The 25,584-nt window shown below is 35.0% G+C and overlaps 1 protein-coding gene across 1 annotated transcript in view; it reads right to left on the reverse strand.

Annotated features, from left to right (window-relative positions):
* Positions 1-25,584, reverse strand: part of LOC106083483 (syndecan) — a 170,401-nt gene that overhangs the window by 50,896 nt on the left and 93,921 nt on the right. The window contains exons 4-5 of the mRNA XM_059369895.1: positions 16,359-16,665; positions 15,154-15,996 (exon numbers count right to left, since the gene is read on the reverse strand). Of these exons, the coding sequence (XP_059225878.1) occupies positions 15,154-15,996; positions 16,359-16,665 (1,150 nt within the window). The remainder of the gene's footprint in view (positions 1-15,153; positions 15,997-16,358; positions 16,666-25,584) is intronic.

A 25,584-nucleotide genomic window follows, 5' to 3' on the forward strand; every position in this document is an offset into this window, starting at 1 on the left:
CTCAATGAGAAGTAAGGTGAGACTGGCTCTTAATTAAATACTGAGTGCCAATAATACTCGAGATGACAAGGCAAATTATTGGCGCATTCAAATAACCAATGGCCAACATCAGTGACAATGATACTCGAGATGACAAGGCGAGTTATTGGCGCCTTTAAACAACCAATCGCCATTAGCAGCATCTGTTCCCAGGTTAATGGCGGCTGGAGGCGAGCGTCGAAACTTGCTATTTAGACCTCCTAGTTAGAATGAGGTCTAAATGGCAGTGAGCAAACTGAAGAACAACAAGGCAGCAGGAGCCAACGGGTTGCCCGCTGAACTATTTAAGACCGGAAAAGACACGCTGATAAGGCGTATGCATCACCTTGTCTGCCCAATCTGGCTAGAAGAACACATACCCGATGATTGAAACCTCAGCATACAACGTCCCGTATACAAAAAAAAAAAAGGAGACAAGACGGAATGTGCCAATGTGCCCATGGCATACAAGATACTCTCGAACGTATTGTGTGTAAGATTAAAACCTAAAGTCAATGAGATAATTGGGCCCTATTAATGGGGCTTTGGACCCGCTAAATCCACCCTGGACCAGATATTCACACTGCGCCAAATTCAGCAAAAGACCCGCGAAGGACAAATTAACGCCTTCCATCTCTTGGTTGACTAAAAATTTATCTAAAGACAAAATTTCTATGAAATTTTATCTAAAGAAAATTTCTATGAAATTTTATCTAAAGACAAAATTTCTATGAAATTTTATCTAAAGACAAAATTTCTATGAAATTTTATCTAAAGACAAAATTTCTATGAAATTTTATCTAAAGACAAAATTTCTATGAAATTTTATCTAAAGACAAAATTTCTATGAAATTTTATCTAAAGACAAAATTTCTATGAAATTTTATCTAAAGACAAAATTTCTATGAAATTTTATCTAAAGACAAAATTTCTATGAAATTTTATCTAAAGACAAAATTTCTATGAAATTTTATCTAAAGACAAAATTTCTATGAAATTTTATCTAAAGACAAAATTTCTATGAAATTTTATCTAAAGACAAAATTTCTATGAAATTTTATCTAAAGACAAAATTTCTATGAAATTTTCTCTAAAGACAAAATTTCTATGAAATTTTCTCTAAAGACAAAATTTCTATGAAATTTTATCTAAAGACAAAATTTCTATGAAATTTTATCTAAAGACAAAATTTCTATGAAATTTTATCTAAGGACAAAATTTCTATGAAATTTTATCTAAAGACAAAATTTCTATGAAATTTTATCTAAAGACAAAATTTCTATGAAATTTTATCTAAAGACAAAATTTCTATGAAATTTTATCTAAAGACAAAATTTCTATGAAATATAATCTAAAAACAAAATTTCTATGAAATTTTATCTAAAGACAAAATTTCTATGAAATTTTATCTAAAGACAAAATTTTTATGAAATTTTATCTAAAGACAAAATTTCTATAAAATTTTATCTAAAGACAAAATTTCTATGGAATTTTATCTAAAGACAAAATTTCTATGAAATTTTATCTAAAGACAAAATTTCTATGAAATTTTATCTAAAGACAAAATTTCTATGAAATTTTATCTAAAGACAAAATTTCTATGAAATTTTATCTAAAGACAAAATTTCTATGAAATTTTATCTAAAGACAAAATTTCTATGAAATTTTATCTAAAGACAAAATTTCTATGAAATTTTATCTAAAGACAAAATTTCTATGAAATTTTATCTAAAGACAAAATTTCTATGAAATTTTATCTAAAGACAAAATTTCTATGAAATTTTATCTAAAGACAAAATTTCTATGAAATTTTATCTAAAGACAAAATTTCTATGAAATTTTATCTAAAGACAAAATTTCTATGAAATTTTATCTAAAGACAAAATTTCTATGAAATTTTATCTAAAGACAAAATTTCTATGAAATTTTATCTAAAGACAAAATTTCTATGAAATTTTATCTAAAGACAAAATTTCTATGAAATTTTATCTAAAGACAAAATTTCTATGAAATTTTATCTAAAGACAAAATTTCTATGAAATTTTATCTAAAGACAAAATTTCTATGAAATTTTATCTAAAGACAAAATTTCTATGAAATTTTATCTTTTTTTTTATTTTATTTTTTATCATTTTCTTATTTTCTTACATTTTGGTTTTAAAAAAATTAAGTTCCCACGAAACCATTCGGTTTGTCTGCAGGATGAGATCTTAGCCAAGCTGTAATATTTATAACAAAAAAAAAATAATAAATTTCAAGATTTTACTAATTACATTTTTCTCAAAAATTGTACTAATAACAATACTTTTTAACATTTTAATTCATTAATTTTTAGTATGATAGTAGGTATTTCTTGACCATATTCATTCTTATTGCATTATTGTTCGTATTTAATATGTCTAATGGTAATTTATTTAGCAGAGTTGGTAGAGTTGTGATGAGTGAGAGTTTGCCGTAGTCGTTGTTGTGTCTTGGTATATGATATTTTCCATTGAGCCTACTTCGGGTGTTTCTTGTGTGTTGTATGTGTTTTAAAAAATCAGAGTTGTAGAATTCACGACATATAGTCGCGTTGTATATGCCTTCAATGTTAAGGATGCCAAGTAATTTAAAGAGATTATGATCCATTGGCGCGTTTTGGTTGATTTGTATGGTTTTGTTGTTTTTATACAGGAATTTTACAAGTCGGTTTTGGTACTTTTGAAGCAGCCTACATTGCTTTGACTTGCCCCAAGCCGTAATTCCATGTCGTAATTGTGATTCGACTAGAGAGAAATAGGCTTGCTTTAAGACATAGTATGGTGAGCAGTTGCTTAGATGGTATAGAGCAAACATGGACCTTCGTAGTTTTTTGGTAAGTTGTTCGATTTGTACTTTCCATTTGAAATTATGGTCTAGGTGCACTCCCAAATATTTATATGTAGGAACTAGTTCAATCTTTGTTGTACAATAATCGTCACTGCCGCTCAGTTGTGTTTGATGTAGACAGTTAAAATCGTGAAAGATTATCTCAATATCTGCATGCGGAATGTGTCGAGGTCTAATGTGCATTATTTTTGTTTTGCTGGAGTTTATTATAAGGCCATTGTCGTGGCACCATTTACATACTGCATTAAACTCAGATTGCATAACTTTTTCTGCCTCTTTTACGTCTTTGTGTGCAACGACTATTGCAGTGTCGTCCGCATATGAGAACATTTCGCTATTATTCAGTAATTTCACCATTTCGTTTGTATAGATAATATAGAGTATTGGACCCAATTTCGAACCCTGCGGTACTCCGTAGCTTGTTGTTATGTGACTGCTCATCGTATTATCTATTTTTACCCGATACTTTCTGCAGTTCAGATAACTTTTGAACCAGTTTAGGCAATTGCCTCTTACTCCAGATTTTTCTAATGTGTTCAGTAGCTGGGTATGTGACAGGGTGTCGAATGCTTTGCTAAAATCTATAAATAAAACAAGGCAATGGTTTTTATTATCAAGATTTCTATTAATGCAGTTAGAGAAATATCCGAGAAGCTGATTTATATTCTTTTCCTTTTGGAATCCATACTGGTTATCGCTTAATACTTTATATCTCTTCAGGAAGCTAGTTAGTCGTCTCACCATGATTTCTTCTAATACCTTTTCTATAACAGATAGAATAGAAATAGGTCTATAGTTGTTAAAGTCAGCTTTACTACCGTTCTTGTATATTGGCCGTACTATTGAAGTTTTTAAGAGATCGGGAACAATTGAGTTATTAAGGCTTCTGTTTATGAATTCGGTAATAATTGGTGTGAGATATCCCGCACCTGCTTTTAAATCCACAGCCCTCACGCTATCAATCCCTGCACTTTTCCTTTCGTTTAGTGTTTTCAATATATTATAAACCTCTTCTTCGCTGGCTTCTTCAACGAATATGGTATTACTTAAGCTGGTACTTAGACTTGGGCTGGTTTTTATAGGGCAAATGTGAATTATTTTATTCACATTTTTTTCAAGTGTAGTGGCAAATTCTTCTGTTAGTTCTTTAGTATTTTCGGTTGAAAAATTTTTCTTGATAGTTTCATCTATATTTTGAATTTTGAATTTTTTTACCTGTTATTTTATTTATAATTTGCCATGTTCCGCGTATGTTGTTTTTATTTTGCAAAAATTGATTGAAATTGTATTGATTTTTTGAATAGATTATCATTTTATTTAGTTTATTATTGAAGGTTTTATATATATTTTCATTACTTTTGTTGTTTTTGTTCTTCAACCATTTTTTGTGTAATTTATCCCGTATTTCGCAACATTTAAGTATTTCGTTGTTTAACCACGGATGCGGATTTCGTTTTTTAATTTGGTTTTTTACAGTGTATTCGCACTTTTTATATATTTCTTCGAATTTCGTATAAATTTTGTTAAATAAGTCATTGGCGTTGTTTGTTTGGTCTATTATCATTTTCCAGTCTGTATCTTTAACCAATTGGTTAACTTTTCTATTATTAAGTTTAACTTTTGTATTACCCTGTGCATTGTCTCCTTTGCTTATTTTAATTTTTTCGTTTATATGATCCAAGCATCCCATTATTGCATAGTGATCGGCTATTGCTGTGTTTATTATGGCTGCATATGCCCTTTCTCTTTTTCTATTACATCTTATAAAGAGATGATCTATACATGTATTGGTTCTTTTATTTGTGTCTTCTCTTGTTGTCTCTTTGATCATACATTGCAGACCGTGCGAAGAGAGCAATCCAAGGTAGTTAATTGTCGTAGTGTTGTTTTTTTTAATATCGATGTTAATATCTCCCAAAACTATCAGCTCGTGTTTTTTGTTTACATTGTTAATGTGTTCATCCAATTCTCTTAGGAACTGTTTGATGCTAAGCTTTGGTGGTCGATAGATTGGTATGATGGTAATGTTTTTGTTTTGTGCAACAGTGATGTCTATTCTCAAAGACTCTGCTGTGTTCATATGAATTTGTACTTGTTGGTATTCTGTGTTCTCATTAATATAAACAGCAATCCCTCCTCCTCCTCTTCCCTCTCTATTTAAAAATATAGAGTCGAAGCCTTCGATTTCATAAAGAGTGTTTTCATCTCTTGTTATATTTATTTCTGTTAATATTATTAGTCGTGTTTTACTAAGAATATTTTTCGTTTGGGCCAATAAAGTGTTAAAGTTTTTTCGCAATGATCTTATATTTATATGAAGTATTGAAAAAGGATAATTCATAATTTCATTTTTAATTTCGCTGAAGTTGCTTATAATTTCGCGTGTGTAATTCATTTTAATTTAAAAAAATAAGTTTTTCGACGCCAAAAGCAATGTTTTATGTACTTTATTTTTTATGTATGTATGTTTAAAAAAAACGTTTATAGCTCTAGCTCGCCAAGGGGAAAAAAAAAACTGTTTTTTTTTTTTTTTTATTATTTTTTTTTTTTTTTTTTTTTAATTTTCGATTTGTGTGTTTAATTGAATTTTTATTTATTTCAGTTGGTAATCGATTCCAAGTCTGATGCATTATATAAAATTATAAGAGATGAGCTTTCGTTTTTCCTCGCATAAATAACACCATTTCGCACCCATACAAACTTCCAACCATTTTCTTTTGCCTTCATCTTTGCAGCCCACAAAAGGCGCCTATTGTGCATAGTCAGCTCATCATTAATATAAACATAACCACCGCTCTCATTTTCTGGTTCGCCTTTCGCCACATTTGCCTTTACGCGATGGCTCTTAAGCTTTCCCATTAACTCTTTTTTCTTATTGAGAGTTGAAAATTCCACAATTATTTTCTTCTTTCTTTTTATTTTATAGGTATGGCTAATATGATCTCTACTCACATCTACACCAAGGGAATCAGTAATTCTCTTAACTAATACTTCGGCTTCGATATCCATGTCTTCCACATTATTTATCTCTATATTTTTATCTATCGCTTGTTGCTCTAATCTCTGTATGCGCTTGTTGAGTTCATCTATTTGCTCAGACTTTTCTTTATCCTTCTTCTGCAATTCGACCACTTGTGCTGCTATGGTCGCTACATTTTTATTCATCTCCACTAATGCTGAATCCATATGTGACTTCAGATCAATGCTTAGCGATGAGATGCTTGCTGCAATTAGCTGTAAGCTGCTCTTTAAGTCGACCATTCCAGTTTTAAGTTCTGCTATGTCGTCTCTTGTATTCGTTGTTTCGTTGCTGCTGCTGTTGTTGTTGTTAATGTTGAGTGCTGTTGCTGCTTCTTTAAAACGTTTGGTGTTATTGGTGTTAATCTCGTCATCTTCTCTTTGCTGTTTGTTTTGTTGTTCCTCAGGAATGGTTTTTGGCGATTCAATGCTTTGGCTGGAGTTGTTGGTGCCGCCAAATACGAATGTCTTGTACGCGTTGTTGGGGGATTTCCTCGGTTTGCATATGTGGCACTTCCAATCGTTCTTTTTACTTGTACTCATGCTTGCATGTGAACTTTCGGAAAGTGAACAACAAGGGCTATGGTGAAAATTGCGATTACACTGATAACAACGCACGTATTGGATTGATGTTATTGGTAAAAGGCATTGAGAGCACTTGTTAACCGGCACTTGCAAATGAGACATTGTTTCTCGTTTGGGAAAGAGAATAATTTAAGAGATATTTATAAGTGTTTGAAACGTCTCCGATAGAAAAAAAAGTTTTGCTGTTGTGCGCTGTCTACTATCACACGACCGTTCGCTTTGAAAGCTGCAGCTCGACAAAATTTCTATGAAATTTTATCTAAAGACAAAATTTCTATGAAATTTTATCTAAAGACAAAATTTCTATGAAATTTTATCTAAAGACAAAATTTCTATGAAATTTTATCTAAAGACAAAATTTCTATGAAATTTTATCTAAAGACAAAATTTCTATGAAATTTTATCTAAAGACAAAATTTCTATGAAATTTTATCTAAAGACAAAATTTCTATGAAATTTTATCTAAAGACAAAATTTCTATGAAATTTTATCTAAAGACAAAATTTCTATGAAATTTTATCTAAAGACAAAATTTCTATGAAATTTTATCTAAAGACAAAATTTCTATGAAATTTTATCTAAAGACAAAATTTCTATAAAATTTTATCTAAAGACAAAATTTCTATGAAATTTTATCTAAAGACAAAATTTCTATGTAATTTTATCTAAAGACAAAATTTCTATGAAATTTTATCTAAAGACAAAATTTCTATGAAATTTTATCTAAAGACAAAATTTCTATGAAATTTTATCTAAGACAAAATTTCTATGAAATTTTAGCTAAAGACAAAATTTCTATGAAATTTTAGCTAAAGACAAAATTTCTATGAAATTTTATCTTAAGACAAAATTGCTATGAAATTTTATTCTAAGACAAAATTTCTATGAAATTTAACTAAAGACAAAATTTCTATGAAATTTTATCTAAAGACAAAATTTCTATGAAATTTTATCTAAAGACAAAATTTCTATGAAATTTTATCTAAAGACAAAATTTCTATGAAATTTTATCTAAAGACAAAATTTCTATGAAATTTTATCTAAAGACAAAATTTCTATGAAATTTTATCTAAAGACAAAATTTCTATGAAATTTTATATAAAGACAAAATTTCTATGAAATTTTATCTAAAGACAAAATTTCTATGAAATTTTATCTAAAGACAGAATTTCTATGAAATTTTATCTAAAGACAAAATATCTATGAAATTTTATCTAAATACAAAATTTCTATGAAATTTTATCTAAAGACAAAATTTCTATGAAATTTTATCTAAAGACAAAATTTCCATGAAATTTTCTCTAAAGACAAAATTTCCATGAAATTTTCTTTAAAGACAAAATTTTTATGAAATTTTCTCTAAAGACGAAATTTCCATGAAATTTTCTCTAAAGACAAAATTTCTATGAAATTTTCTCTAAAGACAAAATTTCTATGAAATTTTCTCTAAAGACAAAATTTCTATGAAATTTTCTCTAAAGACACAATTTCTATGAAATTTTATCTAAAGACAAAATTTCTATGAAATTTTCTCTAAAGACAAAATATTCATGGAATTTTCTCTTAAGACAAAATGTCCATGAAATTTTCTTTAAAGACAAAATTTCCAGAAATTTTCTCTAAAGACAAAATTTCCAGAAATTTTCTCTAAAGACAAAATTTCCAGAAATTTTCTCTAAAGACAAAATTTCCAGAAATTTTCTCTAAAGACAAAATTTCCAGAAATTTTCTCTAAAAACAAAATTTCCAGAAATTTTCTCTAAAGACAAAATTTCCAGAAATTTTCTCTAAAGACAAAATTTCTATGAAATTTTCTCTAAAGACAAAATTTCTATGAAATTTTCTCTAAAGTCAAAATTTCTATGAAATTTTCTCTAAAGTCAAAATTTCTATGAAATTTTCTCTAAAGTCAAAATTTCTATGAAATTTTCTCTAAAGACAAAATTTCAGTTAAATTTCCTTTCATGACTAAATTACATTGAAATTTTCTCTAGACAAAGTTCACAAAAAAATTCTATAAAGAGAATAATTCGAAAGACAATGTTTTTGGTCTTATGACAGGCAACTAAATGTGACGCCTCCATCCGATGTTGAAGAGTAGAACTACCAAAGATTTTAATATTTTAAATCTAACATAAAGAAATTCCTTTTATTTTCCGCAAAACTTTTCTTGTATTTTTCCCATTGGAACCTTTAAGAATTAAAATCAGGTTTTCCCACCTCTAACAATACCTTACAGCAATATTTATGTCTTTAAGCAAATCCGCTCAAAAGGCAAATAATTCTCGTTTGCGCTCACAAACTTTCAATTTCTTGGCAAACTTGAGAAACTTTTGACACATCGAATATCATATTTGGCATAGGCAAAGTTTTTCCTTTCGTTACTGTGGGAAATGCTTTAAACTAACATACTTGAAACATGTCAAAGAGGATTTTTCTAACATGCCAAACTACTACAAAGGTAGCCTTCCAGTTTTAGATCAGCAAAAAAAAGACATCGTTGGGAAAGTACATTAAAGGATTTATATGCATATAGAAGAAGGAAAAGTTTTTGTCAAAAAGATTTACGACAAGACTTGAATAATATGTGGGTCATCGTTTTTTGAGAAGAAAGGTGAAATCATAAATCTTTATAATAAATCAAAGAAATATTAAGAAATAAATATATGAAAAAGGTTATGGGTACGGAGGTTAAATGCTTTTTATCTCAAAATGAGTTATATGTGAAAAAGTTGTAAAATGTTTGGAACCTAAAAGTAGGCAACACTAAACTTGATGACAATTAAAGTCCTTGTAAGGACTATCAAGACAACCCTTAATTAATATCACTGCGGCTTTTATTGGATTGAGGGAATTCTGGTATTGCCATCTGGTAGTTCAACCTACATGGATGGATCAAAGCTAGAGGATAGAACAGGCCTGGCGTCTTTATTGAAAACCCAGGGACTGAGTTCTGTTTCCGGATGCCTGACCATAATACAGTCCTGCAGGCGGAGATCCGGTAGATCACTGAAGGTGTGAGATGGAATGGAGTGTGAAAACCTTTACGCACAGTAAATTTGCTATCAGCACTATAACAACCAGCACCGTAAGGCCACAACCAGTCTTGGAGTGTAAGAAGGTTAACGCCTTCTTTGATGATGGTACGATCCGCTTTGTTTGGGTGCCGGGCCATAGCGGATTAAGGGGAAAAAGAGGGTATACGACATGACTTATAAAGACGGAGGACATTACGAAATACATAGAACTACGGGCGAACTTATGAAGAATAGTGGCAGCAGGTGACAGCGTATGAAGGGCATGTGGGGAAGATGATTAGATTCGTGGCTAACCTCATGCACTTAGGTGGGGATACGACACCACACTTGAACCAACTTAAAGGCATAAAATGGGACTTATACGAATTTCAGGAGTAGCTCGATATTCCTAACAAAAAGAGCAGCTGACACAAAGTGTTTTGAAATTCTCTCTGGTATGATTATCTGTCAAAATAGAAATGACAGCTACATGATATTTATTTTATCGTTTACCAAAGTCGTTTGCTTCTGAAATTAATTACCCGAGCGCATTTATGAGAAGAGTTTGAGCCTGCTAACGGCCAAACGAAATAATTTTCCACCTCTAACCATTGTATGGGTAGCTGTTACCGCCGATGGCCGATCTCCAATCGTTTTCATCGAGCCTGGGGTCAAAGTAATTGCGACTTATTACACTGTTGAACAATTTTAGGGTCATGATCTGGGTGTTCGAATATTGCAAATGGGAATATAAGTACTGGGTCTGTAGAGCAAAATCCTAAAATGATTTTGAGTTCTCAGGCCAAACATTTTTTTGGGACCTATTAAAATTGGCCCTGTGTGTCTGTCATTTGTAATCACGATACAGTCTTTACAAATTGAGGTATTGAGCTGAAATTTGGCACAGACGTGTATTTTTCCATTGGAAATTTAAGTTCTTGAGTGGAGAAATTGGGCCAAATTTAGATATAGTTGTCATACAGACCAATCTGCCGAATTAGGGTCTTTATGCCATAACGGGTGCAATTTTGACCTCCTCCCAAATACAGTTGCGATCGGACTATATATAGATGGGGTATTTATCATCCGAATTAGCTGAAATTCTAAACGGTGCTGTGTTTGGACCCCTTGGATACTCTTGTTGATTGTGGTCCCAATCGGACTATATATAGATATAGTTGCCATATAGACCGATCCCCCGCATTAGCCTATAAGTAGCGCATTTTATACCGACAAGACTCTCAGATAAAGCGTGTGTAAAGCAAGAATGGCTACATTATATCCCGCACTTCATTTCGTCCACATAGTGGCTGTCCAATTCTCCAGATGACAATCAGATGGACATTTCTATTTGGGTCATTTTAAAGAGAAAGTTAAAAACTTAAAAATGTGACAAAATGGATGAGCTGATAAAAACCAATGGGGAAAAATAATGGCAGATTACTTTAGCGCGCAATTCGATTTTTCCTCCACTTAGAGCAATAGTCAAGGATAACACTGTTTCAAAAGGAATCCTCCCTCAACCTCACATGGTCGCAGCAATTTGTCTAGCTATGATGTCCGCAGTACATCAGATGATGTTGTCCTCAATGCGGCTGTTATTCGCAAACAAACCATCCTTTGGATCCGGCTGAGTATTGAACAGTAAGTGGAATTTTGATGCGCCGTCCACCAGACCACAAAACCATATAGAATTATAGGCCTGACAACCGCAGTATAAACCCAAAGCATGACGCGTGGTCTAAACCCTTTCCAAAATGTTGGATTTGAAGTCCAAATTGCTGTCTAGCAAAACACCCTGAAACACGCTGAAAATAACTATTTATGTCTTGTCCCATTTCGCTGTCGCGCGTAAAGCTTTCTGAAATATGTCTCTAAAAGTGCTGGGAAACGTCCCCCAAACGCAATTGGTACGTCATCAGCATACGCCACCACTTTTACACATTTTTTTTCCACCGAAATTCAGAGGATAGCAATTCAGCCTAAGACGCTGAAAGGCTGGGTTTGCCGTGGTTTTCTCGTCCTAGCGACTTTGTGAGATTCTAAGCCCAGCATTGAAGCCATGTAAAAACTCATCCCCAAAGAGGTATCGAAGGAACGGGGGATAAATGGAAAGACGTGAGAAACCAGGCAAACTTAGATATTCCACTCCTAAATACTCATATTGAACTGAACGACCTATATGCCCATTGGTTGGTTTTAGGGGTGGAGCGGCCTTCCCGACACTTGGCCTCTATTCTTTATAACAGAACCGTACTCCATTCCTTAATACCTTTCATTTAAATTCCATATTGTACTGTTTGGTCTATATGCCCGTTTGGGAGGGGCGTCCCCCCTTGAACCTAACATGTGCCAAATTCGTACTCTACACTTTAATATTTTTCAATTATGTCCCATATTGTACCATAATGGTCTATATGCCCGTTTGGGGAGAGGAGTGCCTCTTAGGTACTTGACCCCAAATTTAAAAATGAAAGTTGGAGGCCACCGTAGCGCATAGGTTTGCATGTCCGCCTATGACGCTGAACGCCTGTGTTCGAATCCTGGCGAGACCATAAGAAAAAATTTTCAGCGGTGGTTTTCCCCTCCTAATGCTGGCAACATTTGTGAGGTACTATGCGTTTCGTTTTAACGTCACTTTTTTACTTATTTTTGTCCATAGGTATGTTAATTTCGAAGATGGACTATGTCGGACTATATCTTGATTTAGCCCCCATATAGATCGATCTGCCGGTTTTATATCTGAGGCCCGTTCTAAGGCCTCATTCTTCCACTGATTTACGTTCTATTTTGAAGAACATTTAAGTAAATTTTTAAATTATGAAGGTTTCGTTAGGGTTAAGATTATTCGTTACACCCCATTGTTGTGCTAAATAAGTTTATTACGATTATACAACACCCTTTAATGTTAACAAAGGGATATATCATTACGGGAAGATGCATGTGATATTTTCATGAATAAATTTATCATCTCACTTTGTTTAATGACATTATTACTATTGTAAGAAAAAAAGAAAAGGGAAGCAGCAAAATATTAATATGTACATAATGCTCGTATATGTACCCAAACAAACATGCATATACAAGAACACCAGATATAATTATGAAGGAAGCGAACATTAAGCACACATACCTATGGAAATATACATATACATATATACATACATACATACATATTATCATACATTAATAATATGATATGAGGATAATGAAAGGAAGGAAGAAGAAGAAAAAGTCGACAAACATTTAATGGCAAAATAGGGACGACACACAGTAAATTGTGAAATGAACAAAAATACACAAAAACAAGACCAAAACAAAAAGCAATGAACATGAAACTCTTGTTTTGCCTTAAAACTTAACAATGGCCAAAGGGTTGAAGAGTGAATTAAACATGAATGAGGAACTAAATGAATGCATGAATGAAAGAAAGAAAGGATGAGCATCAAACCCATGATACAAGAACACAATCAATGAGTGAAACAATAAGTGAATGAATGAATGAATAGATGGATGCATGTATGTATGAGCAAATGAGTGAATGAGGCTGTGTGCACGAATGAACTGTCTGTGATAATGAACATGAAAATGACAAGACTGTCACACGCCCACAATGAGCAATAACAAAAACAAAAGCACATGGTCTAGAGGGCTTTGGGTATGGGTATAATAGAGAATATGTTCTTCCAGGTATACAGTATATGTAAATGTGTGTATGTGAGTACCAGAGAATAAGCAGAAAACTAACAGTAGTTTTCTTTGAGGATTTAAAGTAAACTTTTAGAGGCATTTGAATTATATCACTGTTGTAAACCTATTATAAACTTGAATTGATATTGTTGCCAGTGTGAATACAAGGGCACCTTGGCCTTTTTACTGTTTTTTTGTGAACAAGGGCAAGTGTAGAGAGTAATGTGTCAATGGTGATTGATCAGTTGTTTAAGTGTTTTTAACTTGGTGTCAGTTGGTTTTTGTTTGTTTAAAAAGGTAACTGAAAATTTTGAATCTTATAAAAATAACCTTTGGGGAAAAATATATAAAAAATATAAATGTTTTAATATAAAATTATATAAAAAATATAAAATCATAAAAAATAAACTACATAACGATTTTAAAACAAAAACAACGTAAAAAATAAAATGCAAATTCTACAAAACTGTATAAAGTATATCATGCCAATAAAATAGCCAAGAAACAAAGGTAACAAAATGCATAAGAAACTACAACAAAACTGAGCAAGATAACAAAATCAACATAAGTAAACAGAATTCGAAAGGTGGATAACAAACTCGTACAAACAACAAACTCTTTTATATAAAAATACATTATTTTCTGATATTAGAATTTAAAACTTCAAATTCATGCCCAAAATCATCAAGGAAAGTTTGTGGAGCTAATAAAACATCAACCACTAATTGATAACGATAGGCTTATGACTTTAATAGTGGTGTCATCCGAAAATAACTATCCTCTTCGAGAAAGGAAATCAGCAAAAAAAAAAAAAACCCTGGATGATCGGGGTTTTTCTTATAAAACTATTGCCTACTTTTAGGATTACAACACTAAATCTGAAAATTCACTTCTATGGAAATTATAACCACTAGATTTAATTTAGATTTGTCAATGAAGCTGAACTTTTCTAATTTAATGCCTATTTTAGGGTTTTATTTCACTTTTACAAAAACATTGCCTGTTTTTAGGCTATAAAAAAAATCATCGGAAAGCCCACTTTTAGTATACTTTCATAGACCTCATGTGAGTTAATCAATTAAGCTGAAGTTTCATTATAATTTCTAATAATTTTTAGTTGCATCTTCTTTTTCCAAAAATATTGCCTACTTTTAGGATCACAAAAAATCTTTTGAAAAATTTTTCCAGGATAATTATAATGAGTTCTCTTGCAAATTGCAAATTTTGCCCATGAACATTCCACTAAGAAACAGGGGCAAACTTTTCACATATCAATGAGTGCAGTCTGATTTGAGGGGCCACCTTTTTATAGCCGAGTCCGAACGGCGTGCCGCAGTGCGACACCTCTTTGGAGAGAAGTTTTACATGGCATAGTACCTTACATATGTTGCCAGCATTAGGAGGGGAAAACCCCCGCTGAAAATTTTTTCTGATGGTCTCGCCAGGATTCGAACACAGGCGTTCAGCGTCATAGGCGGATGCTAACCTCTGCGCTACGGTGGCCTCCATGACCTCTTTAAGATTTGAATATTATACTGAGTTGTCTTTGATTTATCCCCTGGTCCTTAATGGAAAATTTTATCTTTAATTTATTGTCTACTCTTGAGCTTAGTTTTCTTTTAAAAATATTGCCTACTTTTAGGCCTATCACACAAAAAAAAAAATCATCAGAAAATCAATACACGATTTTAAATTTTATACTAAGTGCACCAACAAGCATTTTCGAATTCTGTTTACATGTAGAGAACAAAAGATGACACAACACAACAAGTGAACAAAACAAAAAGGCAAACGTAACAAAAGCAAAAACAATAGCAAAACCAAAAAGAAAACAAAAAAAATTGCGATAAAAACAGAAAAGAAATAAGACTACACAAGCAAACGGGAAGGACATAACAAAGAAATAGAACCAAAGAATAAAATATATTTAAAAAGAAATAAAAGGGTATACACTGACGTCTTTTATCGGTGGTGGTCGAGGTGGAGGTGGGTGATGAAGATGATGAAGAATCGGTGTTGGTGGGATCAGTGATATCGGTATAGATGGGGCTGTCATCGTCATCATCATCATGGCTATCCTCTTTGGTGTTGGACAAGTCATAATCATCGTCCTTATCATCATCTTCGTTATCACCATCTTCATGATTATCATGCTCATCCATATCAACGTCATCATCGATTTTATGACCATGATGGTCAATGGGCTGGCCAGCATCAACATCGATTTCCCCGAAACTGTCATCCTCGTCTTTGGAACCCAAAACGGGTTTACGTTCATCGAATGGTTTCGTTTTGCCCAAGTCATCGTGATAGATGGGCTTAATGATGTCGCGGTCATCATCATCATCGCCCGTATGGTCATCATCATCATCGTCGGTAGTATCGATGAGACCGCCATCGCCGCTGTGATGCAATAGATGGCCACCGCCGCCGGCCTCTTCTTCATCAAGGTCGCCTTCCAAATCGAAATCATCGCCGTCGCTGTGATGCGTAGTGGTGGTGGTGGTGGTGGATGGGGTAACTTTGTTGTGGTTTTTGTCTGGGGAAAAGGGAACAATATGGGTAGTGTTGTTGTGTTTTGAAGGCAATGTTGTTGTTGTGGTTGTATATGTAGAGGGTGTTTGTGTGGGTGTTAGTTCATTTTGGGTAGAGGCATTGTTCAAAATATTGTATGTTTGTGTGGTGGTAATGTTTGTATGGGGAATAGTTGCCATGGTATTGGTGGTGATGGTCGTGATTGTATGGTTGGGATTTAACAATGAAATAGAGGAATTAAATTGTTTGTTATGATTATTGGTTTCTAATGAGATTTGATTCGATTTGATGATGAGCAAAAGAAGATTTGAATTGATTGATTGAGTGATTTTTTTTTTATACAAAATATAAGAAAAGATAAAATAAAATAAAATTAAAACTAAAAAAAAAAACAAAAAGTTGATGTTTACATGGAAATGAGGGCCAAAATCTCTTAAGTCCAAACGAAAGAAAAGTAGGAAAAGAGTATTTGGTATAGTACGAAAAGTGTAGAGTAGTAATAGAACAAGAACAACAATATTCAGAGCAGAAGAAAAAAAAGGAAGAATGAAAGAAAAAACAAAAGAACAAGAAGAGGAGGAAGAAGAAGAAGACGACGAACGAAGAACAAATGTCTGAAGGTATTACCAATCGTATTGAGGCCAGTCGAGCCAACCGAGCTACCACCAGAACTGATGATGCCCGTATTGCCCTGATGATTTGTGATGCCGCTACCAATGTTTGTGCCACTGGATGTTTGATGATGATTCTGATTCTGATTATTGTTTCTACTTGATGTTATGAAATCGTTGTCATCGATTTTCTTATTTATATTTGATTTACCCGATTGAGTGTGCGTATGCGAACGATGACTGTAATCGCTATCAGAGTCCTCGTCATCAGGACCAAAACCGGAGCCAGAAAAGTCGTGATCTTTCTCTAAATCATCATGGGGCTGGAAAGAAACAAAAATAAAAAAGAGCAAACACCATTAATATCAAGATTGAAAAAAACTTAATTTAATGTTGAAAAGTGATAATGTTGTATTGTGTGACCCAAAACAAAAACCAAACAAAAAAAAAAGGTTTTACTTTGGGTCATAACTTTTAAGCCATATGGCTAAATGTTAACATGACTTTAGCCTTATTATGCCATGCTCTTTTTTACAATGAATTAGTGTGTGTATGTGTGTGGGTGTTAATTGCCTCATAAATCTTAAGGCTATTACAGCATCGAAAGACCGACACATTCCCACACACACACACACACGAACAAGCAAACCCATTTGCCTTTAACCATCCAGAGCCACCAAACGCAATATGAGAAAACGATTTGTATGTGGTGTGATTAAAATACTGTGGGACAAAATACTTTGTGAAAAGATTACACGTATATGTATGTACTCAAGTTATTTAAAGCAGCATAAGGCTGCACTGCGGGTAAAAGATCCCAAAAATCATTGGAGGTATACTGATCATATGTTTAGAGAGGGAAACTATCACCTGACCTAAAGGGTAGGACACCTCGCCAGTTCGATGGAGTATAGTGTTAAGAAAACTTAGGCAGGCTAAGTTTAAGGAAGGAAGCCTGATGGGCTGGCATTTGATAATTGGTAGAGTATAAAAGAATTTTCTATTTATGTATAAGTGACCTACGACTGTTTGGTGGAGACTTGAGAAATTTTAGGTAAAGCTGACTTGAGAAAGGTGACTCATCAATTGCACTAATGCTATGCCTGTGACATGTTCCAGAAATCCCTGAAAAAGTACAATAATGATGCACAGTGGGATAGAAATTAAAAAAATAAAAAAAAAGAAACTAGTAAAAAATATGCCATTTGAGAACGGATAGAGATAACTTTGAACTTGAAATGTTAAGAGCTGAGGTGTTATCGAGATCATTTCAATGCCCTTGGTAGTCCGCGCTTCTCTCGGCAGGGCATTGTACTTGGTCATCTCGGCATTTCGAAAAATTGTTCGGGCTGCCAAATTTGTATTTGTTGTCCGATTTCCAAAGTTCTTTTTTGCTGATCTCTGGCTTTCCCTTTCCATTTGCAAAGAAAAATATCCGATCATTGAGCTCGACTCGAAAGAGAAACAAACAAATACATAATATGGATAAGTTTTAAGTGAAGCTTGAACCAGATGTTTTGCCCCTAACGATATTTGTAGCCTCCACAGCAAATTTACTAAATAAAAAATGCCGATTTGAAAACTATTATTGCCCGGGGTCTTCTGTGGAAAATTTTGGCAGTTTTTATATTTGCTTTTTTAAGGACGCCCTTATCTGCAAAACTCAGAAAAAAGATATCTTTAATATATCTTTATTTGTTGTTTTCTTAAAATTTTTTCAATTTTAATTTTCGTTTCCAGAATATTGCATTTTTTTCCCTATTAATTAAAAGTCGAATATCCCCGAACATCAATTCGGATCACTACCTTGTTGGAATAAAGGTCTCGTCTTAGTGTGGCGAGAAACGTATGATTTGATCTTGCGCTTAATCTGGACATGGGAAAGCTGCAAACACAACAACTGCAACGGCATTCTCCACTCGGCTGGTCCCATTGTTTGAAGAAAGCTCTCCTAGTCCCGAAAGTATAGCAGCGCAATGGCAAACCAAGTCTCTACCAAGAAAACAATGGCCCGACCAGGAGTCTCACAAAGCTTCCGAAGCCAAGAATGCGGCATACAGGGCAACCTTACAGTCAGTAGTAACGCGCCAGATAAAAGAGAGGTATCGATAGAAACGGAGAGAGGAGAAACGTCTCTTCCACAAGAAGAAGAAGAAGGAAATGGAAAGACGTGAGTGTAAGCCAATCGAGATGTTCAGGAACCAGAATGAAGTCCGAAAATTCTACCAAATAATTAAACACCAAACCAATGGATGGAAGGAAGTCTGGTAACTTATACAAATAGTATGCTGAGGATATGGATGGATATAATGGTTAACATGAGTATACCACAGAACCAATCCCTGATTATGGAATAGAATGTTTACCTCCTAGTCAGAACATGGACCACGTAGCAGTAACCTGGCTGAAAAACAATAAGGCAGCAGGAGCCGATGAATTGCCGACTGAACTGTTTAAGGCCGGAGGCGACACGCTGATAAGGCGTATGGATCATCTCGTCTGCGCAATCTGGCTAGCAGAACGCATACCCAAAAGGAGACAAGACAGTTTGCTCCAACTACGGAGGAACAAGTCTCCTCCGCACCGCATACAAGATACTATCGAGCATACTGTGTGAGAGATTAAAACCTAAAGTCAACGAAATAGTTTGGCCCTATGAGTGTGGCTTTAGACCAGCTAAATACACCATTGGCCAAATAAATTTTACACTGCGCCAAATCCTGGAAAAGATCCGAGAAGTACAAATTAACACCTACCATCCTTACGTTGACTGCAAAGCCAACTTCGTTTATACGTTTAAAGGTATTTCAAGCCATGTTAGAGTTTGGTTTTCCTTCAAAACTGATTCGACTTTGCAGGATGACGCTTGCTGATATAAACTCCTCAGTTAAAATAGGAAAGAACCTCTCCGAACCTTTCAACACTTAACGAGGTTTCATTGTGTGATCTCTTTCATATCATGTTGGAGAAGATTATAGGAGAAACAGGTGTGAACAGGCATGACACACTACTCACAAGAGAACAATGCTACTCACCTATGCCGACGACATCGATATTATTGGACGGTCGCCGGAAGAGGGTATTGAAGCCTTGGAAAGTATGGAAAGAAAATCAACGAAAGTGGGTTTGACAGTAAATGGAGATAGGACAAAGTAAAGCCCTGTAAATCCGAGCAAACAAAGAAATAATTGGAAATAATTTGAAACATACAAATCGATAAAATCAGGTGATATATCTCCAGATATGTTATAGAAAACAGAAAAATAACCCTTGCAGCCTATTATGAGCTAAGTTTTGACTGAACTATATAGGCCAGTCCCTGTCGAAGCAATAGCGGCCAATTAGTCGTCTCTCGTCTTTCTTTTTAAAGACCAAACAACACAACAGAGGTGTGTTAGAACCCTTTTTAATTTTTCGTTTGTAAGCAGCTACTAGCATGCCCATAATTGAAAATTTTGGGGGCAGGCAACTTTACTTTGGCAAACATCATGGGCATAGTATAAGAGGCATGATAAAATGTTGTAGTCACTTTGTATGTGGAGGTAGCGATCCTCGTCAAGCTCCACAGGCGGGCAAGTTTCTTCCGGTAAATAGGACCGATCGCCGCGGAAACTTTATGGCCATTGGTTATTTAAGGCCGCCAATAACTCACCTTGTCATATCGAGTATCATTGACAAACAGTATTTTACCAAGAGCTGGTGCCGTCTGGCCTCTCACTGAGACTCTCCACTTGATATCGCTAATTGTCTGTGACTGAAATTGCAGCTACTCCGTAACGAAGTATTTCACTATCCGCAACCGGTGAACGCCCTGAAGCTCTCAGCTGAGCTTCTCGTAACAACGATGAACACCACACAAATCGCAGCTCAAAGTTCCAACACATGACGGGGTATGACACAAGGATAAAGGGCTGTATTAACACTACGATTAGCAACGGAGGCTTGATTAGCAAACTGTGACAAGAAAAACACAGCAAGTAGGGGTTCAATATCCAGAAAGGCTAAACTGAAACCATTTCCCTGGAGGGGAACGATAGGTACTGGAGATGTTCGAACCGGGATAACTTGTGGCTACGGCTCTCTCGACTTAGCTTAAAGCCGTAATTCTTCACCATACCGAGCTCGTATAGAAGGAAAGTCGAGGAGAGCATCAAGAGGGAGAGTATGAGCTTTATTAATGATGAAAATCGATAGATAGGTCTTGTGACTAGGATCGTGGTCCCAGCACTGGAAATAACCTGCTGTAATTCGCCCAATTATCACCTACGTATTAATGTATGGTCTAGGATCGGACAGAGAGACGATTCAGTCTCCGCAGGATGGTCTAGAAGATTAAAGCCACAGCGGCGGTTGGACGTGGTAACGAGGATTAGTGAACAAAGATATGCGCATAATACATTTTTTTCTGAGGTCTTAGTGAATGTTGGAGGCCCCGTAGCGCACAGGTTAGCTGACGCCTATGACGCTGAATGCCTGGGTTCGAATCCTGGTGAGAACATCAGAAAAAAATTTTCTGCGGTGGTTAACCCCTAATAATGCCAACATTTATGAGATACCTTGTCATGTAAATATTTCTCCCCAAACCAAATAATTTTGGAACTAATTCTGCAACTTTTGAACAGATAGAGATACATGTTTTCCAATAGGTATAAGTCAAGGTAACGTCGGTATTACTGAAGAAGAAGAAGGAAATGGAAAGACGTGAGTGTAAGCCAATCGAGATGTTCAGGAACCAGAATGAAGTCCGAAAATTCTACCAAATAATTAAACACCAAACCAATGGATGGAAGGAAGTCTGGTAACTTATACAAATAGTATGCTGAGGATATGGATGGATATAATGGTTAACATGAGTATACCACAGAACCAATCCCTGATTATGGAATAGAATGTTTACCTCCTAGTCAGAACATGGACCACGTAGCAGTAACCTGGCTGAAAAACAATAAGGCAGCAGGAGCCGATGAATTGCCGACTGAACTGTTTAAGGCCGGAGGCGACACGCTGATAAGGCGTATGGATCATCTCGTCTGCGCAATCTGGCTAGCAGAACGCATACCCAAAAGGAGACAAGACAGTTTGCTCCAACTACGGAGGAACAAGTCTCCTCCGTAGTGGGACTATTTGTGGACCGATTGAAAATAGTTATCTTCTAACTAATACTGGCTACATTTGTAAGATATCCTGCCATGTTAAAACTTCTCTACCAAGCGGTGTCGCTATGCGGCACGCCGTTCGCACTCGGCATAAAAACGGAGGTCCCATGTCATTGAGCTTTAACTTTAATCGGACTAGAAATTTAGTAATTTTAGTAAGGTTATGCATTGATAACTTTGAAGTGGTCATTCAAGAAATTTGATCTTGACACCTTCTTTGGACAATAAATTGAGGGAGACACCAATCTGGCGCTCTATAATCATGTTTCAGACAACTCAGCTGCAGGGTATTGCAGGATTGGCAGACTATGTGCCTTGTAGGTTTCTCTTCATTAATAATTAGAAGTCTCGCCTGGTAAAGAGATGCTACGATCTAGCCTTGGAGCCTTCTGAATATGTCTGTCCACGGAAGTTCGAGATGTTTCCAGACCAAGAGACATTTCGACCTTCCCTGGAACCTAGATTAATTCGGAAGGCTCTAATCCGGATCGGAGAACCAGTTACAAATAAGGGAGACACTTGGCTCTTTGCAGGCTATTGTAAAATCTCAAGACATAAGCGGCTGTCCTGCCAGACTAGGATAATGTATATAAATAATCAAGGAGAGGTTACAATAGGTTTATGTGGCAGTGAAAGGATAAGAAGATACCTACTAGCACCTACAGTGGAACCATTATGCTTTACAAAGCATAATAACTTGTGAATGTTTACATCCCCTTAGCAGACAAGTTATCAAAGGAATAAGAACCTAAATTGGAACTCATTCTAACTGCCAGTGCGGGACACATACATAGCAGATGTTCTATAGTCTCTTCTTCCCCGACGTCCCCACAGCTACTACAGAAGTCGTTACGTAAACAATGACTGAGACGACTATTCTAGTCAGCGACAGCAAAGCGGTAGACCTCTTCAAGTCTAGATTGGGTCATCTATGGCATTATAAGTCTGACAACTACAGTATATACCCAGTGAATGGGTATATACTGTAGTTGGGGGTTTAATCCCCCAACTTTGCGCTTTCAGTTAATGGAACATTATCTAAACCCAAAGAAACAGATGCCACTATGGGTAACTTGTATCTCCTGATGAATAGAGCGCACGTACAGTTTTCTTAGGTGAATTTTAAAGAATGCTGGAAAAGTTTCCTTTAACCGCAATGGCCACGTCATCAGCACACGCGGTCAATGAGCGAATGGGAACATTATAAAAAAATCAAATTTTACAAAATTTATTTAATTTTGGGAGAGCTTTCAAAGATAATATATTTTGGAAAATATGAATTTCACAAAAAAAAAAAAAAAATATTTGAAAATTAAAAGTTTTTAATTTTTGCTTTGAAAAAAAATTTTGGACAATCTTTCTTTGCATAAAGGCTTCCCCAAAATCATATATTATAAAATTATTTGTCAATTGTAATTAATTGTTAATATTAAATTTCCCACTGTTTTACTTAACTCCATTAAATTGTTCCTGGAGCAAAGCTAATGTAGCACAAGTCATTAAGTATCAAAGGCAATTTCTTTTGCAGCAACCACAGCAAAGTAGAATGGAATAGTTGGGGATAGTAGTTAAGGGATTTTCAAACACAATGTGCTGTTGTTTGTAACAATTAAAAAAAATAGAAAAGAAACCAAGACAACAACTACTTTTTAATGGTTTCAAACAAATGATGCTGCAAGAGTTGTAAAAGCATTTGACTTCATGACTACACCACCAACCATTTTGTGGGAGTGGTAGTTGGGAAAAAAAGCGGAAAGAAAGTAAAAAAGTAACTAGAAGCTTAAGACCAGACAAGCACTTTTCAACAGCTCAAAGAAGTTGCATAAAAAGAGAGAAGGAAAAAATAAGACATAAAAAGCAAGCAGTAACTTAAAAGCTTCTATGCAAATGCTTCATCCACTTTGAGAGCATACTTTTAGGCTTAGTGAAAAAGGACATATGCGTTTTTCCTCTTTCTCCTTCCCCTCCTATGTGTTTGGTTGGCATCAAAATCAATTGAGGAAAAACGTTTATATGCATTTTGCTTGTACCCATTGCTGTTCTGTAATATGTTTGCTCGTTAATGGATGTAGAGCATGTTAAAATGGCGTGAAATACATTTCCGGTTTAGACGATTTAACGCTATGTGAAAATACGTGACCATGCAAACGACTACATATACAACGATTGGGTGTTGCAAAAACCTATAAAGGATGACTTGTCATAGTTGCTGGGCAAAAATGCATTAAACAAGAGTGTGTGTACAGATGTGGGCGCATTGTTGCACTCAACAAAATTTGTGCTTTAAAAATGATTTTCAAAAAAGAAGCCAAGATTGAAAGAACACATAAATTTAGAGCAAAAAAAAGTTCTGACCTTTTCACACAAGTTTAATTGACTTCACAAAAGGTGATATAATTTTTACTCAATGAACCTTAGGAGGCCACCGTAGCGCAGAGGTTAGCATGTCCGCTTATGACGCTGAACACCAGGGTTCAAATCGTGGCGAGACCATCGGAAGAAATTTTCGACGGTGGTTTTCCCCTCCTAATGCTGGCAACATTTGTGAGGTACTTTGCCATGCAAAACTTCTTTCCAAAGAGGTGTCGCACTGCGGCACGCCGTTCGGACTCGGCTATAAAAAGGATAAAAAGGACCTGTTCCTTAGTCGAATGTTCATGGGCAAAATATGAATTTTTTACCTTTGACATAGCTAAAGAAACCCGAATTTAATATCGGAATTTGTCGCCAGATTTAAATTTAAAGTCAAAGGCACAAAATTCGGCCGAGCCGACTCCTATCTAGCGCCGAAGATGGCTTCCCGCAACTTCTCCTAGCGGTTTGTTTTAATATTACCTCATTTGTTATAGTCTCGCAAAACCAACCAGTCATGTTAGACATCTAAGCCAAAGGTCCATTGAATAAAAATTAGAAAACGTTTTGTCTAGACAATGAAACCCGTGTAAACATTGATAAGTACGAAAAAGGAGACACAAATAGCAAAGAGAACTTCCAGGCTATTCCATGGGAAAGTGTACGGCACTGCCAAGATTCAGTCTATGAAAAATATATACGTAGATGCCCAAGAAAGGATAATGATCATCCACTCATGGCAACCAGGACGCAGAAAACTCCTGATGGAGACTCTTCTCCTAAGTTAAGAGCATAAAGACCACATGGTATTGATAGTGAACCTATCCCGTTATGGTATCAAAACAATACCGCCTGGCATGAATAAAATATAAAACTGTAAGTAACCATTTGGTATTAAAATCAATACCAATTAAGTATTGTTTTTAATACCAAATTGCTATTGGCTTTAGTACCGAAGGCTTGTTGTCTGTGATCAATTCCAACTGTTGTTTGCCGATTTTTTTGCACTAAACTATAAAAATTCTTAAATTTTCTGGTGATATTCATTATCATGGTCATTAACACGACTCACTACCTTTGAGTGAAAAACGCAAACATAATTCATTGACCAGCCATAATAGGCAACCATAATAAAAGCAACATCATTGAAAATGTTTCTAAACAAAATTTTCGTCTGGTATTGAAGTAATACCAAATGGTATTACAAATAATGTGAATAAAATAATACCAGAAAGTATTGCCAAAGTACAGACTCATTTCCATTAGTGTAGAGACTTTATAGACCATATGCTAAAGAATAGGTTGATAAGTTGTGGGCCTTATGACGCAATCAAAAGCGAGGGGTCACACCACAGTGGGCATTTCATCATCTGAACTTTTTGGGTCTGAATGTTTACCCAGAGAAGACTAAAACCAGCATATTCATGAGGAAGGCGAAGGCAGGACAATTTGTGGCGCCACGTCTCCTCAACAGAACGATTCCAATATCCGACAAGGTCAAAGCCGTTGTCTAGCGTTCGAAGCTATCCATACAACTTCCAACAGATGCACGGAATCATGTGCTACCACGGAAGTAGTGTAATTGTAGCAGACAAAAAATTTGTCATTACACGAATACATGCATTGGGAAAAGTACAGCTAATAGACAAGACAGGGTTGTCGAGCGTGGTTAATGGGGTATTTGTATTATAGAGGCGTTTTCGCAATAAATACGATACAAATGCAACATGCCCA

Source organism: Stomoxys calcitrans, chromosome 5 (genome assembly GCF_963082655.1).
Source record: "Stomoxys calcitrans chromosome 5, idStoCalc2.1, whole genome shotgun sequence".
In the NCBI taxonomy this organism is placed as follows: domain Eukaryota; kingdom Metazoa; phylum Arthropoda; class Insecta; order Diptera; family Muscidae; genus Stomoxys; species Stomoxys calcitrans.